The 19,198-nt window shown below is 50.5% G+C and overlaps 1 protein-coding gene across 6 annotated transcripts in view; it reads left to right on the plus strand.

Annotated features, from left to right (window-relative positions):
- The window catches only part of PLEKHA2 (pleckstrin homology domain containing A2), a 56,721-nt gene that overhangs the window by 9,835 nt on the left and 27,688 nt on the right, over positions 1–19,198 (plus strand). For 4 of the 6 annotated variants that reach the window (XM_033848931.2, XM_033848933.2, XM_033848935.2 and 1 more), the window contains 2 exons: positions 2,187–2,350; positions 16,541–16,597. In XM_033848931.2, coding sequence (XP_033704822.1) covers positions 2,210–2,350; positions 16,541–16,597 — 198 coding nt within the window. In that variant the 5' untranslated portion in view covers positions 2,187–2,209. Of the gene's footprint in view, positions 1–659; positions 840–1,803; positions 1,858–2,186; positions 2,351–16,540; positions 16,598–19,198 lie in introns of those variants that run through there. The other 2 variants (XM_033848937.2, XM_073798528.1) reach the window with 2 other exon arrangements.

The raw sequence follows: 19,198 nt of genomic DNA on the forward strand, positions 1-19,198 counted from the left end.
GACAGGCCCCTTGGGCTGAAGAGGGGACATTGGAAAGGCAGCGTGAAGTCGGGTGCTGTGCTTGCTGGCTGCACCCAGAGACAGTTGGCTTTGTCATCCACTGCAGTTTATACCCTTCCCCTTAGGGATGTCCCGGGTGGCGACAGCGCTGAATCCCCCGGAACGTCTGTCTCTGTGGCTGCGCTGGCATCAGGGGAATTTGCTGAGTTTTCTTGGGGGTTGGGTGCACCCTCACTGCAGGGCTGACCCAGCCTTTCTGCCTGGGACTCCTGATTTCCCCTGATTCCCTGGGGGAAGCTGCATCCTTTCTCAGGGATCCGCTTCCTCCCCAACCAGCGCTGGGCCTCTCCCTCCCCATTTTTGACCCTACCCCTTGGCTTGAACCCATCTCTCTCCCTTTCCTGAACTCACTTTGGCCAGTGGTGAGACGGGAGCTGGGATGGAGGCTTAGTTTGGGGAGGTACCGAGGAGCTGGGGATCTGGCCACAGGGACCTCTGACCACGTGATGCACTGCGTGCAGGGGTGTCTCCCCCCTGGCCCTCACCCTCGGGGTCCTCCTCTCCCACTGTGCTGCTACTTCGTTCTCCTCTGCCCTCTTTCTAAACCTCCTCTTTACACTTTTTCTCCTTTTCTCTCCTCCTCTTTTACTCCCTTCTAGCTGTGCTGTTTCATCTGTGTCCTGTTTCCCTGCCTGCTTTCCTTTTTGTCTCCCATCGTTGCCCAGCGAGTCGCCACGGGATCCCCTGACCCGCCTCCCTCCTGACTGAGTCATCTGCCCCGTTGGGATTCTGCCTGACCTTACCTGGAATCAAGGGATTCACTGTTTCCTGGCATCCTGGTGTGTGAGCAGGGTATTTTTTTCTTGGGGCAGCGTCTCAGCACCGCAAGGCCCCGCCACCATCCACATCCTTAGAATTCGCCTCGTCTTGTGGGCATGTGTGTCTCTGCATGTGGACTTTCCTCCTGGCCAGGAAGCCTGCGGGCGTGGCATCTTGGTAGCTCAGGGGCTTACCCAGGGTCATGGTGCAGGGCACGGCCCGAAGCCAGCCGTCTCTCAGCTGTGCTTAGTCATAGGCTCAGGGCCATGGCGGGCTTGGGTCACAGTGAATTTTTGCTTTGTTGGAGCCAAGCAGGACCAGGGGTGGGTGGGGTGGGTGGCGTCTGTCCTTGAAGTTCTGACTGTCACGTGGGGTTTTCTAACCCTTGGGCACCGTGTCGCACTTCTGCAGTGCATTGTGCGTCCAGGTGGGGTGTAGCTGCCTGTTGGAGGGTGCTTTTCCTCTTGGGGAGGAGAACAGAGCTCCTGCCTTTTCCTTTGGCTCTTCAGACAGACGGAAGGGAGCCAGGAGAGGGGAGGCCTGTCTGAGGGTGCGGAATGTCTCAAATCGCCGGACCCTCTTCTGCAATCAGGAAAGTGTTCAGGTTTGGGCTTTCTTCTGCTCCCTCATTCCTTCGATTACAAGTGGCCTCTGGGAAATGGCAAAGTGAAGGAAGTGGTCCTGGGGCTGAGGGGTGTGGCCCTGCCCCAGGAACCCCTCGGATTTGATTCCTTGGTACCTTCATGGAGCTGGAGGGGCTGCTCTTCACACCTGAATTCTCGGCAGAGTTTATCCAGGTGTTTGCACGGGAGCTCAAATCCTTTCTGCAATAGTTTCTTTACGTATAAATTGGGTTATAACCTACTTCACACGGCTTTTCTGAAGAGTGATAACAATACCTAGTGTTTATGAATGCTTTGTCTGTCACGTACTTAATTCTCGCCAAAATCTGGTGTAGGTCCTATTATTATCCCCATTTTACAGATGCAGAAACTGAGGCATGGAAAGATTAAACAGTTTGTGGTCACACAAACATCAGTAAGTGACAAGAACTGGGATTTGAACCCAGGCCCCTGACCCAGAGTCTGGACTCACATCTTCCACGCGTGTAAAGTTGCCTAGCGCTCTGCTTGGCACGTAGTGGAGCCTCAGGAAAGTTAGTTGAATTCATGGGTTTTGGTGACTGTTCATGGAACAGAGTTGACAGAAGTTTCCAGGGTCTGGTTGGGGTGGGACATCTGGGGCCCTGGGGAAGGACACCCGTGGGAGAGGGTGGCAGCCTCCCTTCTGCAGAGGGGAGTCAGGCCGGAGTGAGGCACCCGCTGTACTCTCCTTCTCACGGCCCCTCCCTCCCTCCTGCCACACAGGGTAATGTGAACAGAGCCCAGGAATGCCTTATGTGGATCGGCAGAACCGCATCTGTGGGTTTCTGGACATCGAGGAGAATGAGAACAGCGGCAAGTTTCTGCGGAGGTACTTTATTCTGGACACGCAGGCCAACTGCCTTCTCTGGTACATGGACAACCCCCAGGTGAGAGGTGGTGTGGGAAGGGGCAGGGTGGCCGGCCGCACATCATTGCTGGGGGGATGCACACAGGGTTATTAGCCTCAGGGGCTCCCTCTGTCATGGGCAGCACAACCTGCTGGTCAGGAGGGAGGGAAAAACCCCACAAAGGCGCGCGCGCGCGTACACACACACACACACACACACACACATACACACGCATACACACACGCATGCACAGGAAACCATCCCAGACCTTAGCTGGAGGAGGAGGAAGCTCATCTCTCTCCTGCCCCTGGGGATCTGGTGCCTTTTCTCAGGCCTAGGAATTTAACCCTTGCACAAGTCCGGCAGAGGCCGGCTGGGCTGGATGCAGGCTCTGAGGCATGGCTTCCTTCCTCTTACCTGTGTCAGGAGTGCAGCCTCGTGACCACTCCTGTTCTTCCAGTCTGGGGCTCCTGCCCAGCAGAGCATTGACCTGGTTCCCTGAACTGGACAAAGGTTGGACCTGTTTGGTCTCCTGCTCGGGGAGTCATAGGATCCTGGGTGGGAGGTGCCTTTGGGGGCCACCCAGTTTGTGACAGATGAGAAACTGAGGCTCACGTTGGAGTTGACTTTGGCAAGGACGCGGCAGAACGGGGTGACTCGCTTAGCGTTCTGGGGCATCAGGCACGAAGACAGCCCCCGAGGCTTTACTGCTGTGCCCGGGAATCCCTTGAGTCATCACCAGTCTGGGAAAAAGTTGCTCTGCTCCTGATTTGGGATCTCAGGTCTTCTTTTCTGGCGCTCTGAGTGTTGTTCAGTCTTCCCTTCCTGCTGCCCTGGAGCAGTCCGGTGGGTCCCACACCCCTTCCCGCCCCAAGGCCTGGCATGGCCTGTGGACCCAGCAAGGTCGTGGGTCACGGCCCTGTTGGGGCGGGAAGGGGTGTGGGCGGAGAGCTGGCTCTCGTTCAGAGACTTGGGCAGAGGAGAGTCTGAGTGTTAGGGGAGGGGTTTTGCCTTAAGAGGTGAAGTGGAAAAAATCCGGGTACTCATCCTCTAGAGGCCTTTGGCATTTGTCCTCTGGATTTGATGGCTGAGAGAAAATGCTATAAATACAGACAACGTACTCAAGTCACTGCCACTAATCACCTTCTCTGGGAAAGACTTAACCCTAAATAGAAGCCCCATGTTTCACCCCACATCCCTGGTAAACCCTTCTGTGGGCTACTTTCATTTAACGTGCTGCGCGTGCAGAGTGAAACCTACACACAGACCCTCCCATCCTTGACGTACCTGGAATGCTCGCCTCTTACCATGTTTTGGTCTTGGGTTTGTTTGCCTTTGGGCTCTGCTACATCATTTTCCCTCCATTGCTCTGCACGGGTGCCCACAGCTGGGCCAACACATCTACTATGAAAGGAAGTAGCATTTAAGGTGCTGCCTTCCCACCGTTGGAGGGATTGGAATCAAGTCTTTGTTGCCAGTACACTTGGCTTCTGATGGGCCAGGGCTGAGCCCCAGGCTGGGGTCTCTGGGTCTACTCTTTTCCCTTTTCTCCCTTTGTGTACCTTCTCCTGCTCACCTGCCTTATTAACTCAGGTGTTTCGAATGGATTTTTGTCCTGATTTACCTGCTTAGTGCCATGCTTCCTGCCTGGACTGTTGTTATCGGAAATTCACATGCTTGGGGAACCCTGCCCAGCTGTTGCCAGCTCCCTCCCCTGAGACTGGACCCTCCTTCACGCCCTGGGCCACAGGCTGAGGGTCTTGCTGTTGGCGACGGATCACCCAGGACCATACTGCCACCGTCTCGAGTCTCAACTGTTGGCAGTGCTCGGGATTTCCCTTGCTGTGTCCTGCCCTCTGATTCGGCTGTTCCTTGGTTCCAGAACCTGCACTTCCCTCGGGCGCTGTGCCTCGGGCCGCCTTGCAGGGGTCTCTGGGGTCAGCCTCTGCGGCAGGTCGCACCCTGCCCAGGGCAGCCTCCTGCACCTCTCTGCCCCCTGAGCTGTCAGGATGCTCTTTGTTCCAGAGCCTTCTTCGAGTTTGAGTTACAAATAGAACTTGTGGTCCCTGCTCGAGATTCTTTACATTTTCCCTGGAAGCAGAGGTTTTAGCTGGCTTGGCAGATGCCTGGAAAAGGAGAGTCTTGCTGTGACATAGCAATAGTTCAGAACATTTTACTTCTTCTTCTTCAGTGGTTAGCTTAGCACTTCGTTGTGTTAACACCAAACAGCCGTTCCAGCTAAAGGGTAGATCTTTTTTGTAAGCTGTAAAATGGTATCAGTGAGCATTTATTAATATGTGCCACGCGCTGTTCTAAAGACTTCATTGGGTTTTTTTTTGAGTATATAAATGATTTTATTGCATAACAGTTAGTAGGCATTTTGGATACAGTTACTCTAATTTGGGACTTCCCTGGTGGCACAGTGGTTAAGAATCCGCCTGCCAATGCAGGGGACACGGGTTCGATCCCTGGTCCGGGAAGATCCCACATGCCGCGGAGCAGCTAAGCCCGTGCGCCACAACTGCTGAGCCTGCGCTCTAGAGCCCGTGAGCCACAACTACTGAGCCCGCGTGCCACAACTACTGAAGGCCATGCGCCTAGAGCCCGTGCGCCGAAACAAGAGAAGCCACCGCAATGAGAAGTCCATGCACCGAAACGAAGAGTGGTCCCCGTTCACCACAACCAGGGGAAGCCCACGTGCAGCAACGAGGACCCAACGCAGCCAAAATTAAATAAATAAATAAATTTATTTAAAAAAAGGCAATTAGTCTAACTTTAAGACTTTTTCACTTTTTCTAAATAAAACATTTAGAAAAATGTTTTTATTATCTCACTCTCTTATTTTTTATTTATTTATTTATTTTTATTGGAATATAGTTGATTTACAATGTTGTGTTAGTTTCAGGTGTACAGCAAAGTGAATCAGTTATACATATGCATATATCCACTCTTGTTTTAGGTTCTTATCCCATATAGGCTCATTGGGTTTTCATTTCATTCCGACAGGTCTAGTTGGTAGGCATCATTATCCTCATTCTAAAGGTGAGGTGGGTGAAGCAGAGAGGGAAAGAAATTTGCCCATGGTTTTGTCATAAGAACGTGACTGAGCCGGTATTCTAACCCTGGCCGTCTGAATCCAGCTCGCCTGCTCTTATTGCTGAGAATGAGACAGTCATCCTAATGCTGCTTGGGAGGAAGGAGAGCTCTCAAAGGTGAGTCTGTGATTAAGAAAGAGAAGCTGGGGGACTCTCAGGGCTGGGAGGTCCTCTAGAGGGCAGGTGGTCGTCTGGCTTTTGATCCAAGTGTCTAGCATTTGATAAATGTGCGCTCATTGAATGAACGAATGAGGCTGTCGGAAGGGACGCCTTTGTGAAATGCAAAGTGTCCAGCACTGTTCTCCTGGGACTGGGGGTGGAGTCTACACCCAATGCAAGCTCTGCAGAGTGGGGCGAAGCAGGGAGCCAGGAGTCAGGAGGAGATGGATGGGAGGTGACCCAGAAAAGCAAACTGGGGGGCAGGGGGGTTGGCCTTTCACTGTGGAGAAGGACATTGGGGACTGTGTGTAGTTACTGAACATCTTAAGTTTATAAGGAAAAGGAGACACCTGATATAATATTTTAGGTATTTAATAGGCATTAATAAGCAGGATTTTTTCTGAACTCAGGTCTTTGATCTTTGCCTGTTTAAACCACTTGGAAGTCGGTGTTTGGGAGCCTGTTTTTACTACCACTGCTACTAGTATTACTAACTGCGGGTTATACTTACTGAGCGGTTGCCATATACCAGCCATTGTGCCGAATGCTTGGCATGTGTTATCTCATTAGGTGCTCCCAGTAATCCTGGGGCGCTGGGACTCTCTCACTTTCTCTGCAAGGTGCAGAGATGGTCAGCGGCTTCGTTCAAGGCCATGCAGGTGGTAAATGCCGAGCGGGCCCTGGAGCCAGGTCTGTCTGGCTTCAGCGTCTGCACGCCTCATCTTTGTCTGCCTCTTTCCTCCAGCAGATGTGTGTGGTCCGTCCTGTGCAGGGTCCTGGAGATGGTGTGGAGGGGAATTCACCAGGAAGCTTCAGGTTTAGTTGGGGAGGTGAAAACAGCACACATAAAACAACAGTGCTAGTGGTTGCTGAGGGGGCAGGGGGGCAGGGGAGGGACGGAGTGGGACTTTGGGACTAGCAGATGAAAGCTTTTATATAGAGAATGGATAAACAACAAGGTCCTACTGTGTAGCCCAGAGAACTGTATTCAGTATCCTGTGATAAACCACAATGGAAAAGAATATGTTAAAAAAAAGAATGTATATATATATACACGTATAACTGAATCACTTTGCTGTACAACAGAAATTAACACAACAGTGTAAATCAACTATACTTCAATAAAAAAATAAAATAAAATAAATTTACTGGTAAGCAGCAACAACAAAAACAAAAAACCCTACAGTGCTAAAAAATCCCAGTCCCTCTTTATTTATTATTTTAAAATAAATTTTAAAATTTTATTTATTTATGTTTGGCTGCGTTGGGTCTTCGTTGCTGCACACGGGCTTTCTCTAGTTGCAGAGAGCGGGGGCTACTCTTCGTTGCAGAGCACGGGCTCTAGGCGCACGGGCTTCAGTAGTTGTGGTGCATGGGCTCAGTAGTTGTGGCTCACAAGCTCTAGAGCGCAGGCTCAGTAGTTGTGGAGCACGGGCTTAGCTGCTTCGCAGCATGTGGGATCTTCGCGGGCCAGGGAATCGAACCTGTGTCCCGTGCATTGGCAGGCGGATTCTTAACTACTGCGCCACCAAGGAAGTCACCCAGTCCGTCTTTATAACAAGGTGGCGTATCATTAAAGTGAACAGCCCAGATGCCAATAGTTTGGGTGAAGGAGAAGGGGTTGCAGTTTTCCCCTGCGGTCCAGGGAAGATGTAGGGCCTGGAGGTGGAGTCTCAGATGGAACGGTCCCAGGCCTGGGAGACAAGAGATAAGGATGAGGTCCTGGCTCTGCCACTGAGTTGTTTTGTACGTTAGGCATGTCATCGTAGGCACTTTGGATGATCCTTAACGCGGCTTTTCGCCCTTCTGTTTCCCAAGGGGCTGAGACTAGAGCAAGACCTTTGAATTCAGCATCATTATTTAACACATATTTGCTAAATATGCCCCATGTGCCAGGCATCAGCCTAGATGCTGAGGCTGCGACAGTGCATTAGACAAAGTCTGGGCCTTCCTGGAGCCTGCACTGTAAGTGAGGATATAGAGGATTAGATAAAATTGCTGCAGGGGGAACTGCAGGGCACCCCTTCAAGGAGGGGTGGCTTAGATCCAGGTCTGCAAGGATGAGCCAGGTTAGAGTCATTATTGCTACTAGCGATTCAGGTTTGTAGCGCATTTTACAGGTCTGAAGTGTTCTCACTTACAGTATCTCACTTGACTGTTAGGCGCCTTGTCCTAAGCACAGCCTAGGGGGACAGGAGGGCACCTGTGAGGGAAGCAGCATCACTATGGGACAGAGGCAGCACCCAGGAGGGAAGGCGAGCTTGCCTGCTTGGAGGGTGTTCAGGCTTCAGTTCCCCAGAAGGAGACCCTGAGACCAGGACTCACCGAGACAAGGATTTGTGGAAAGTTCTTTTTTAAGGAGAGAACTGGGAAGCAGGACAGGGAAGGGGAGGGAGCCCGACGAGGGTCTGAGCTCAGGCCGAAGTCGGCAAAGGCTTAGCCAGATGTCCCGGGGGACCTGCCGTGAGTGGTCCCAAGGGAGCTGGCTTCGCACACCGCACTGTGGACGGTCATGGTCTTGGCTCTACTCAGGGGGACGGAATGGATCCACTAACCTGAGGACAGCCCTTGGAAGCAGAGCTGCAGCAAAACGGCAGATTTAGGAGGCCAGCGGCATGTCCACTGGCGGGATGGTGGTGCGTGCGTGTGGGGGGTCGGCGTGCTGGACCAGGTACAGCCTTGAGTGCCTGATGGAATTTAGAATCCATATGATAAAGTATGAAATCAAGGCTTTTTTTTTTTTTTTTTTTTTTTTTGCGGTACGCGGGTCTCTCACTGTTGTGACCTCTCCCGTTGCGGAGCACACGCTCCAGACGCGCAGGCTCAGCAGCCATGGCTCACGGGCCCAGCCGCTCTGTGGCATGTGGAATCTTCCCGGACCAGGGCACGAACCTGCGTCCCCTGCATCGGCAGGCGGACTCTCAACCACTGCGCCACCAGGGAAGCCCAAATCAAGGCTTTTTTAATCCAGGCAGTGGTGGCACCAAACAGATAGAGGATGAAACCCATTAGCTAAAAAGGACCCTATAAATGGAAAGTTTCAATACTATTGATTATGGCCCCTGATTTGGTTCATGCATTTAAAAATCAACCTGCTGACAATATCGAGCACACAGATAATTCCTGAATAGAGACAAACATTGGCTGGATTTCCTGCCAACATTACAATGATATTATGGCCCCAGCACATGTATTTCATTTAATGTTGGTCCCTGTCATGACAGAAAAGGTGAAATTTCTTAATTGGCCTGCTCCACTTTATTACCGACCGAGTAACCCACTATGTTTTAGTTGCACGGCGATGCTTACGTACAACTCTTGTGAGGCCCACGTGGATAGGTAATTGCGAGACTAAATTATATTGTCCCGAACGAAGGATAAACAGAAGCATGAAAACAATATTGCACTAGATAGTTGTCCTTGTCAGATTTACTCTGTAGATTGTATTTTCTCTCTTTTGCCAGTAAATACTCAGATGCTTTTACTTTACAAAGGCCATAATGTGAATTATGAATCATCGTAATATCCAAAAAGATAGCATTTCTCCTCGTAACTCTGGGGCCCCGATAAAAGCCCTTTGCTTTTTGCTTTTTTTTTTTTTTTTTTAAAGCTGAAAGCCGTTCTTTCCACTGAGAGGTGCAAAGAGCTTCAGCAGTATTACAGAAAGATGGGTATTTGGCTACAGTTTAGTAGAAAGAATACAGAAGAGTGGTAGAAAATGATATTAACATATAACATGGAATGGACAATAGTTTTGCCTTAAAGCCTGGGTGAAAATTGCTATTTTTTAAAAAAATTGCATTTTCTGTATCAAAAACCTCTTTGAGCAAAATTTGGCTGAAATCCAACAATGTTTAAAAGGTTTTTGCATCATATGCTAAACCTGCCAAGAAAGTCAAAATGCCAAGAAGCAGGATGATAACTTTCTTTAAAAAATGGCCAAGGGCTTCCCTGGTGGCGCAGTGGTTGAGAGTCCGCCTGCCGACGCAGGGCACACGGGTTCGTGCCCCGGTCCGGGAGGATCCCACATGCCGCGGAGCGGCTGGGTCCGTGAGCCATGGCCGCTGAGCCTGCGCGTCCGGAGCCTGTGCTCCGCAACGGGAGAGGCCACAACAGTGAGAGGCCCGCGCACCGCAAAAAAAAAAAAAAAAAAAAAAAGGCCAATACATACACATGGTATAAAATTCTAAATGTGGGAAAGCTGATTTAGTGACATGTGTCTCCCTTCCACTCCTGGCCCCCAGTCACAGGTCCCCTAACTAGAGGCAGCCAGGGTTTCCAGGTTCTTGTGTGTCTGTCCAGAGATATATATTCTCAGCACATATAACCATCATGATAACTTTCAGGTCTTTATCAGTTTGGGGGGCAAAGTGTTGTTAATTCATGGATTTTATGTAATTGGTGTATTAACTATCCACGGAGACACATGATTTCAAGGGTTAAGTGGCATTTCTGGCCTGTTTTTGTCCATGCTGGGTTAGCGTAGAATGCAGAATGCCTTTGGGGAAAAAAACTCCAAAAAGAAGATTTCGAGCAACAGATCTTTTTTTTTTTTTTCCATCAAAATGCAAATTCTGCTTAGGGTAAATTATTATTAAATTAATGGTTTTAGCATTAAAATGTTGTATGGACTTTTCGAGAGTTAATATAAAATACTGTAAGTGTCATTTTGTTTTATGCGCTTTCTATAGGAATCTTACTCTTTAGGGCGATTCTCGTTTTTATAACAAGATGTACTTTGTTTAAATTAAAAAGAAGTAAAAATTAAGAAGCACTTTGGGGCAATCATGTTAATAGCTAGCACTACTGGGTATTAAAGTTCAAGCAGAGGTTTTACTAATGCAGAACCATGGGGATGACTGTTCTAAGTTTTCTTAAAATTTGTCTTCGGTTATATTGTTGTTAAGTTTTGCTTTAGATTGTAACCTTCAGCATTTGTTTAGTGTATCTATTATATACATCTCTTTTTATATAGTTATATATGTATTTATATACAAAAGAATGCCATTTTATTATTTTAAAAAATGTCTCTAAGGCAAAGCAGGCAACTGTGTGTTTGCGAGAAGGGCTGCATATCAGATTTTGCTTCAGAATCCATCCTGTTTAGTTACGTCAGCCAAGCACAGGACAACTTGATGAACACGTTAATTGGGAAACACCCCTGTTTTTGAGCCTCTGTTGTCTCTACCTCTGACATTGTTGCTGTGAAGATTAAATAAAGTAATGAATGGGAGAGTGCTCTGATAAACTCTAAAGCACTACAGAGGTGCTATTTGTTCACGTTTGTTCTGGCAGTGACATCAGGATGGGCGGGGAAATGGGAGGGCCTGGAATCGGGGAAGACAGTGAGGAATTTGTCCTGGATTTTCCTGGGGTGTCTGCACGGTGGTGGTGCAGTGGGAACAGAGAGGAAGGGACAGATAGATCTAAAGGCCGATTGAAGGAAGACGGTGGCAGGCTTGGTGACTGACCGAAGGGCGAAGTTCAGTGGTCAAAGGCGTGGTAACCCGGTTGACTGTGGGAGAATATGGAGCGGCTGATGGACGTGGGGAGGTTGGGGAGGGAATCATTTAGAGCTTGGAGGGGACGTGATGATTGAGTTTGAGGCAAATGTGTTGGAGACTGAGTTGAGGAAAGGTGTGAGGAGTGGGCTTACTGAGTTTAAGGTCCTGACTGACTGCCAGGCACCCAGGAGACACATAGGAGAAGGCCAGAAGGCCCAGCATCTCTCCTTCCCCCTGTTCGCTCTCTGAATCCTGGTCTTTTGGAGTTTGGCACCCAAGAGCCAGTTTGACTAGTTCTTGCCCTGCCCAGTTTGGGCAACTGTTTAGGGCGTCTTGGTGTAACCCTGCTGGTCCGGCTCTTGTATTTACCTTTCGGTGATAATCAACTCTTAGATAATGAGCAGGTCCTGGTAGATGTGAAGGACTGTCTCACAGGAGGTGGCCTGGTATAAAGGAAAGTGCGTGGTATTTGAGAATCAACAAGGGCTGGGTTCAAATCCTCGCCTGACTACCCAGTACCCATGTGACCCGGAGCACTTGCTTCTCCTGCTCCATCCCGACTTTCCTCATCTGTGAAATGGGTTGTTAGGGTGAACTGACAGTGTGCAGCAGGCTTGGTGCAAAACAGACTCTAAACATCTGTCAGTTTCCGCCTTCCTTTCTCGGGCTGTGCTTTGCCAAAGCAGCCGATTGACTCTGGGAGTTAGGACGTCTGTCTGTCTTCACCCGGCTGCTTGAGGAAGTCATTTCCTCAAGGTGAGGCTTAGAGGACTCGTGGTGAATGATGGGGCAGCCGTAGAACCCTCTGGCGCTGACATTCCATGAATTTAGGAATCTGTAGATAGGTCTTCTGGTCATTTCTGTGTTCTTGTTACTCTCACTAGAAGATGGGGACATTTTTCTCTTTCAAGAAACAATGTTGCTTCTAGCAAAAAGGCTTCCCCTGGGAGGTGTGTCACATCTCTGTGGGCACCTCAGCTCCTTCCTTGGTGATGGGAAAGAATCAACCCCCTGCTTCCCAGTTAAGGGAGTGGGAGCTCCCTTGAGGCCCTTGGTGGCAGGAGAACCCTTGAGCAGAAAGCAAGGGTTGGCCGCACCTTCCTAAAGCCATCCGCCATTAAATAGGAACGTGCCTTATGCCCTACGTTGTTCCAGAAAATTTAGAAGCCCCAGAAACGGACAGGCTGCTCCTGACTCACAGACACCCAGCGTGGGGCTGGGATCTCCTTTCCCCCTCTCTGCCCACTGCCCTGGCGTCTTCCGCTTCCCTCTTGGTGATGGTGCAACGACGGGGTGACTGGCCTTTCTCACCCGCTGCTGGGTCTCCAGTGCAGAGTCAGCAGGCCCAGCCAGAGTCTGCAACTGGGGGCCTGAGACCTGGCCGTGGGGTGGAATCACCTTCGAGCTTTAAAAACATACAGGTGCCTGGGCCCTACCCTTTATGTTAAAACCCTGGAACGAAGCATGGGCATTCTTTGTATGAAAACGTCCCCAGGTGATCCGTACAGGCAGCCTCCCCACCAACCTCTGTCTCCACTCCCCGGCTGCTGGCCCCTCCCTAACCCCTTCCTCAACTCCCTCCCCCAGGTCCTTGACTCCCTTCTACTGGGGACCCTTTCCTTTCGCTCCCCCCTGCACCCAGTTCCTGTCCCACAGGAACCCTGCCCCAGGACAGGGGAACTGCAGACTCAAGTGACACCCAAGTTCGAACTTGAACGGGTCTTCCCGAAGGCACAATGTTTGCCAGTGGTAGAGAGAAGCTGTCCTGGTTGTCCAGTATCCTGTGAGGGTAGCAGGCTCTTAAGGACTGGTTTGGGAACTTAACCACCATGCAAATTGTGTTTTCATTTAAAAATCGAGTTGTCTCCTGGGTAGAGGAATAAGATGCTACTCGTGTCCTCAGAGTGCTTAAAATCTAGCAAGAAGAGACTTAAACTCACAGTAAAATACACTCCAATACAGAACTCAGGGCTGGGGGCTTCCCTGGCGGTCCAGTGGTTAGGACTCCGTACTTCTACGGCAGGGGGGCACGGTTTCGATCCCTGGTCGTGGAACTAAAATCCCGCAAGCCGCACGGTGTGGCCAGAAACAACAAACAATCCAGGGCTAGGCTTTGTCATGTAGACCGGTGTTCTCAAACTTGGGCCTATTTAGGGGATGCTTGAAAAATGAATGTGCACTTTCTGACCATATTCCACTTGATTCTGATTCAGTGTTTTTCCGGGTGAGGCTTGAGCCTGGGCCTTTTAAAACAGGCTGCCCAGGAGAGGCTGATGTGCACCAAAGTTGGAGGATGGCGTGCACGAATTCAGGCGGGGGTGGGAGGGCAGGGCAGGCTGCCGCGGTAGACAACAAGGCTTTGTGAAGGCAGGGCCTCCCATCCTTTCCCCGGAGGACGTGGTGCTTGCCTGGGCTCTGACACCTGGCCCTCCCCAGGCGCTGGGCCCTGGTGATCCTGCCCTGACATCTGGCTGCGAAGCCCTCTGCTCAGGCAGCTGGCACATTCTTCCTGGCCCGGGAAGTGTCTGCCCGGGGCCGCCATCCTGGCAGCGAGCTGTTGTCATTCATCTCCGAGGTCCAGCAATCGGAGCGGACACTGAGCCATCCGTCTGGATCAAGCCTCTGTGATCTTGGCGCTATTTTCTCCTGTCACTCACTTCCCCCTGGGTGGGGAGGAAGGTGGGGGGAAGCTGCATTTTCAGACATGCGTCAGATTTTCCTGGCTCCTCATGGAGGAGGGAGGTGCCTGTGAGCCTAGGAGCAGGCAGGCCGAGGGTGGGCCGTGGTGAGGGGCCTGGGGACACCCCCGTCCCAGGGTAGCTGGGCCGGGAGACTGATGTGGCCTTGTCTCTGAAGCGGGAGAGTTCAGGGGGGCAGGGGCTGAGGGTGGAGCTGCCCTCCCTCTGGAGGGTAGGGGGGAGAAGTCGTTGGAAGGGGATCAGCTCATATCTGGCAGGACGCACAGGTTAGTGTCTGAGTGGCTCCCCAAATCCCACTTCATCGCTTGTAATTCAGGCTAAGGCTCTGGAGGCCTTCAGGCTGCGGTTTGGGGTGAGGAAAGCAAGTTGAGCAAGAGTGGCTCTGAGACTTGGCATCTGCGTCTTGTAATTAGCGCTCTGGGCCGGGGATGGGAGCTGCCCTTTGCTGGGCTTGCGCTGTTTATTCTTATGTAACTCTCACAACAAGCCTAGGGAACGGGGCGGATGAGCCCCATTTTATAGGTAGAGAAACTTGCCTGAGGTCCTAGGGCGATAATGTCTCAGGTGGAATTCCAGACGCTCAAGGGTTTGAAATGACAGTGTACTGCGTCTAGGGTATCAGCGTGGAAGTCAGGAGACCCGAGCCAGTTATGTGACCTTGAGCAAATCCCCTCACTCATGAGTCACTTTCCTCAAGTGCAGAACAGGGGCTGGGGGAGGGCCAGGCGCCCAGTATCCAGCAGAGGCCTAGGGTGGTTCACGGCCTCCTCCGGGGCAGTGTCAGCTGCTCACTGGCCTTTTGGGGTGCTGTGGCTCCTTTATGGACTCTGATTTAGGGATACAAGGCCTATCTGTCATTACCCAATAGAGATTTTTCTTTTCTTTTTTTTTTTTTTGCGGTACGCGGGCCTCTCACTGCTGTGGCCTCTCCCGTCACGGAGCACAGGCTCCGGACGCGCAGGCTCAGTGGCCATGGCTCACGGGCCCAGCCGCTCTGTGGCATGTGGGATCTTCCCGGACCGGGACACGAACCCGTGTCCCCTGCATTGGCAGGTGGACTCTCAACCCCTGCGCCACCAGGGAAGCCCCCAATAGAGATTTTTCTAAAAAAAACCCCCAAAACAAATGCAATCACTATGTAGTTAAAACAAATGTGTAAATCTAATCGTCCATATTCAGAATGCTAAATCAGCTACTCAAAAGCAGCTTTTAGACTTATGGCCTCATTTACAAAAGGGGGGAGATGACCTTTCTAGAGTTCTCTCTAAATTTCTTGAGCTCTGAGAATCCTTTTGTTGTGGTTTTATCCCCATCCATTTTCTTGTGAATAGGAAACTTCACACATTGCCTTTGCTTCAAGTGACGCATGTTAATTTTGGTAATTGGGCCTAGAAGGACACTTCCCTGCCACCTAAGGTATTTCTTAAGGGCAGTCTCCTGGAATGATGGGTCATTTCACCATTGACCCTTTAGGAAGTTTACTAAATCCCCATCGTCCTAGGTTTGCCTCTGTTTATTGCTTTGAGAAGACCCCAGGTCTTCAAAATGAGGGCTTCCAGGTTATTCTTTGAGGCCTACGGCAGCAGTTTAAGAGGCCACCAGGAGCTATGGACACCTCAGGTCCCTGTGGGATTGGATTTGCCAAGTTATAAATGAGAAACTCCACAGCTGTGATTTCTCATCTTGGCCATTTTTTTGGTACGCTACCGCCCGTGTGTCTTCATCACTTCATTTCTGACAGTGGAGAAGTTAGGAAGCCGAAGAGATTGTGCCAGGGTGGAATATTGCCAGACAAGGTGCCTGTGAGTTTCTTGATGTTTTTTAATAGTGCACTGACTTAGTGTTTTATAGTGTATGGACATCATTCCGTTTGGTACTCATAAGCGTCCTTTGAAATAGACTGAACAGCTATGTTTTTTTCTTTTCTTTTTTTCCTATATTGTGTGAACCTGTACCCTATTTGTTAAGAAAAGAATTTGAATTTGAAGAATTTATATATATATATATATATATATATATATATATATGAAATAGCTAACACTTGTTCAGGGTCATCTATATACCAGGGACACTTCCAGGTGGTGTAAATCTATTAACTCATCTTTAGAACTGTCTGGTGAGGTAGGTACTATCATTATGCCTCTTTTTACAAAGGGAAAACTGAGGCTTAGCAGTGAAGGAACTTAGTCACAGTCAAATGGTGGAGCCCCCAATTTTAACCACTGTACTAGAATACCTCTCTATAATAAATGAGGCCAAGGGAAATGTTAAGTCCACATACCCACAGCAAGAATTATCACATTTTACAGACGAGGAAAGTGAGCTGAAGAATAGGTAAGTCACTAGAGAATGAACTTATGGTTACTAGGGGGGAAGGGTAGGGGAAAGGGATAGTTAGGGAGTCTGGGACTGACAGGAACACACTGCTATATTTGAAAAGGATAACCAACAGGGACCTACTGTGTAGCACAGGGAACTCTGCTCGATACTCTGTAACAACCTAATTGGGAAAAGAATTTGAAAAAGAAGAGATACATGTATATGTGTAACTGAATCACTTTGCTGTACACCCGAAACGAACACAACATTATTAATCAACTGTAGTCCAATATAAAATAAAAAATCAAAAAAGCAATAGGTAGGTGACTTGCTCAAGGTTGCAAAGCCAGAAAATGGCGTCAACGGAACCAGAATCTTGGTCTTCTGACTCTCAGTCGTGCTTCACTGCCTCAGATAGCATCCTTCTTAAAACGCAAAACATGTGTCTTTCAGAACCTGGCAGTTGGGGCAGGAGCCGTCGGATCTTTGCAGCTGACCTACATCTCGAAGGTAACGTTGGCCTGGAGCTCTGGGGATTCATGGTCCGTGAGTAGGTTGAGGATGTAAACCAGAGGAAGCGTCACACGTCGGGCATTGGCATCTGGGGATGTTGCCTGGCCATAAAGTGCTCCCCTTCCGCGGTGGCCCGTGGAAGCTTGTGGCTGACTGGGGCGGGGTGGCGTGTGGTCAGCAGGTTCTTGGAGGGTGGCCTGCGGCCTCTCACTCCTGGCACCCAGCAGTCAGTGATGCTGCCAGCTCCCGCAAAGGAGGGATGGGGGGTGGAGGGAAGAGTGGGACGTGACTTTGTTTTTGCAATCGGGACAAAAAGGAACACAACAACAAAAAACCTGGTGACTGAAAAGGATTCTCCCGAATGGCGTGGTTCCACTGGCGTGGCTCACAAGGAGTGAGGGCTGCACTGGAATTATATGCATTTCATTGAAGGGCCAAAAGTTAAATTATAATTAAATCACTGTGTTTTCAGAATGATATTTAATGTTGAACAACAACAGACACGTGGTCAAACCAAAAGCGTGGGTTGAAGTATATTTTTCATCTTCCAGTGCATTGGCAATTGCAAAAAAAAAATTAATAAAGGAAAAAAGGAATTTAATGTAAGGATATAGAGGTGAATTCAGTGTCTAACATTTTTATTTATTTAAATAGTTATTGACCTGTGATGACTTCCTAGTCTTACCATTTTGTGTCTTTTTATTGTTATTCTTCTTCTTTTCACACACTTGGTTCTTGGTAGGTTCGCACAGCAGAGGCACTTCATGTTGGCCCAGTACCCAAGTAGCCTTAATCCCTTGGGCCTGTGTCATAAAATGCATGGATCATTAACAACTAAATGTCCCTGACACCTTTCAGCTACAGGGCTGGGCTTAGTAACTGGCCAACTTGGGGGGAGTGTTGAGGGGGTCTCTAGAACATGGTCACTGGATCACTGTGGCGGGGAGGCTACGAGCGCCCCGAGGACGTTCCCAGATGAGCCAGGAAGCCATTCAGCGGCCAGATAAGGGCTGGAGGGTCCGGCGGGCAGGCCGACAGTCCGTCCCCTGGTCCTGTTTGCACAGACAGGGCGAGAGCAGCCCCTCTTCCGTGCCGAGACCTGGGTGGGGCCTGGGGCTGCTTGCTGATGCCCAGACGGAGCTGCTGAATTCAGCTTTGTTCAGGGGCCCCTCCCTGGAGCAGGCACCAGCGCTGAACTGTGGTGCAGCAGTGATTAAAAAAAAAAAAAAAAAAAAAAAAGGCCGGGAGATTTAGAGCCTCGTTAGAAAGAGGAGCTCTGTCCAGTGAGGAGAGCCAGGTGGCGCCCAGCCAGGACCGAGGTTCCGGAAGGCCCGCTCTCCCCACACACCCCTCACGTCAAGTCTCTTGGGGACCTCGGCTTCCTTGTCCACGTTCTCCCATCCTCAGGGGGGATGAGGCCCTGATCTGAGTGGCCCCTGGCTCCTTTTTGTAACAGGCTTCGGGAGTCCTTGGGCAGCCCTCCATCTCAGCTGGGCCGGAGGTGGGAGCAGCTGCAGGGGCTGCAGGCCAGAGTCTGGCAGACACAGCCGGGTGCCAAGGCAGAAGCTGCAGGCAGTGTCTGAGCGCCTTAGAGGGAGCAGGGAAGGACCTGCGGAGGGGGAAGGGCCTGTGGAAGCAGGCAATTTGCATGCCTTGTGGTTAGAATGTGGCCGCCTCCCGGCCCAGAGGTCGGAGGCCTGGGCCCTCCCGTCTTCTGTCCTGTCTTGCTGAGAGCCCATTAGGTCATTTCGTTAGGAGGGTCAAAGAAAGAGGATTCAGAGAGCGGGGAGCAGAGAACCTCAATGTTAATGAAACTCCAAACCCTCTCCTGTTTGAGAGGGTTTTGTCGTTGTTGTTTTTCCTGATGGGAGAAGAGTGAATACAGTCTCCTGCAGAATCGTGATGTATAAACGTAGCTCAGATGAGGGTTTCTAGATTTCTCAGCTTGGGAGGCTGCCGTTATTTAGCAGGGATGTTCCTGCCTTTCACCCTTCATGGACAGGAGAGGCAGGACTGGATGGGTTTTGCAAAACCCACAGCTGCCACTGGGTCAGGTTTCACAGAGAGGAGAGCCTTTAACTGCTGCCTGACCCAATGTCAGAAAGCAGGGGTTTTCCCAGAAAAACATTTAGCCGGGCGCTGGTATCACATTCAGCGTTCCGGGTTACTTCTTGTTAACCCCTAGGTGTTCCCACCCCGAGGAAAGCGTTTACCCGGCAGTGGCAGCCTGGCCGGAGCGTCTGTGTGGCCTCTTCGTTCAGGCGTGCTCCTTCTTGCAGGCTGGTGTTGGGAAGATGGGGTCCTTCAGAGAGGCCAGCAGAGATAAAGGTTCTTGACTTGACAGAGGCAGGACCAATTCTTGGGCAAACCAGAAAAAAATGGATGCTGGCCTCTGGTGCTACCCACCTCCCCGCTTTGCCTGGGGGCCCTTCTCTTCCACACAGCCAGGCCCACCGTCCCACCTCCAGCTCGCGTTCCGTTTTGTCAGGGCCTGGCCCTTCCTTAAGTGTAATGAAGACCCTCCTGGAACAGTGTTCCTGGCTTTTGCAGGGGCGGGGTGTCAGGGATCCTTTCTAAAGTCTGGTGAAAAGCGTGGTC

Source organism: Tursiops truncatus, chromosome 21, assembly GCF_011762595.2.
Source record: "Tursiops truncatus isolate mTurTru1 chromosome 21, mTurTru1.mat.Y, whole genome shotgun sequence".
Classification (NCBI taxonomy): Eukaryota; Metazoa; Chordata; class Mammalia; order Artiodactyla; family Delphinidae; genus Tursiops; species Tursiops truncatus.